The sequence below is a fragment of the Charadrius vociferus genome, unplaced genomic scaffold, assembly GCF_000708025.1.
Source record: "Charadrius vociferus isolate BGI_N301 unplaced genomic scaffold, ASM70802v2 scaffold2570, whole genome shotgun sequence".
Classification (NCBI taxonomy): domain Eukaryota; kingdom Metazoa; phylum Chordata; class Aves; order Charadriiformes; family Charadriidae; genus Charadrius; species Charadrius vociferus.
The window spans coordinates 4,264-5,639 of record NW_009646452.1 but is presented as its reverse complement, the minus strand read 5'-3'; the positions used below and the strand labels follow the sequence as shown (position 1 = coordinate 5,639).

The window sequence follows — 1,376 nt, the reverse complement described above, 5'->3', positions numbered from 1 at the left end:
GAAAAAAAAAAAAAAAAAAAAAGAAAAAAAAAAGAAAATCCCCTCAACCCGCAATCGGTAAGTGAAAGGTGCAGAGAGGCTGGAGGGGAATAAGGGGGGGGACGGGGACACTCGTCAGACGTCACTGGGGGAGCGGGACCGGAAAGGCATGGTGGAGGAGAAGCACCCGCAGCACACGGTCCACAGCACTTTCTGGATCTCCTGGTTCCTGAAGGCGTAAATGACGGGGTTGATCATGGAGTTGTAGGTGGCGGGGAGGAGGGTGACGTAGGTGTAGAGGGCCGGGTAGCTGTAATCCCCCAGGAGACAGTAAACGGCGAAGGGCAGCCAGCACGAAGCGAAGGTGCCCAGGATGACGGCCAAGGTGGCGATGCCTTTTCGGGTGGTGACGTAGTGGGAACTGGCCAGGAAATGTCTCTGGACGGCGATCTGGTGGGCGTGCCGGCAGACGATCTTACAGATCTGCACGTAGAGCTGGAGCATCACCGCAAAGACCATGAAGAAGGAGACAGAGAGGATGATGAGGTGGTTCTTCGTCAGGGGCTTGACGATGCTGCAGGCGGAGGGCTCCTTCAGGCAGTTCCAGCCCATGATGGGCAGGAGCCCGTAGCAGATGGAGGCTCCCCAGGTGAGGATCAACATGATGTAAGTCCTGGTGACCGTCCGCTCCGAGTAGTAGGTCAGGGCGTTGTAGAGGGACAGGTAACGGTCAATGGTGATGGTCAGCAAGCTGCTGACGCTGGCTGTGAAGGAGGTGACCAGGAGCCCCACTGTGAGCAGGCTGACCGCCTCCGACGGGATGAAGTAGACAAAGGCGAAATGTAGGATCAACCCCAAACCGGCCAGGAGATCGGCCGTGGCCAAACTCCCGATGAGGAGGAACATAGGAGCCCGGAAAGCCGGGGTGTAGAAGATGACCACCACCACGATAGCGTTCTCGCAGGAGATAATGGTCCCGGAGATGCAGAGGATGACATCCCACGGGTTCAAGGCGAGGGGTTGCACCACCGACTCCAGGTCCAAGGAGCCGGCGCTGCCGTTCCTGGCCGCGAACCGCCCTTGCTGGCCATGGCTGGAGTTGGGGGGCCCTTCCTCCATCATGCTGGCGGAGCCCGACCTGCCGCAGCCGAAAACAAGGGCAGCCCCCTCAGCACCCACTGCCCCAACCGCACCGTCCCTGTGCCACCCAGGCAGGGACAGTCCTGTCTTCTCCCCCCCCCAAAAAAGTTGTCCCCGGGAGGGGGACAGAGCGATGTGTGTTGAGGGGGTGGGGTGTGGGGGGGGTGTCGCTGTTTGCTCCGGGGGGATTTTTCTGGACAAGGTGGTTTGGGTTTAATTCTTTTCCAAGCAAAGAAAAATAAATATATGAATAAGGG

General features: G+C 58.6%; 1 protein-coding gene across 1 annotated transcript; it reads right to left on the bottom strand.

Annotated features, from left to right (window-relative positions):
* Positions 1-114: 114 nt before the first annotated feature.
* Positions 115-1,101, bottom strand: LOC104284282 (G-protein coupled receptor 12-like). Its single transcript, XM_009882599.1, has one exon. The coding sequence runs from the start codon at positions 1,099-1,101 to the stop codon at positions 115-117; it is 987 nt and encodes a 328-aa protein (XP_009880901.1).
* Positions 1,102-1,376: the final 275 nt, after the last annotated feature.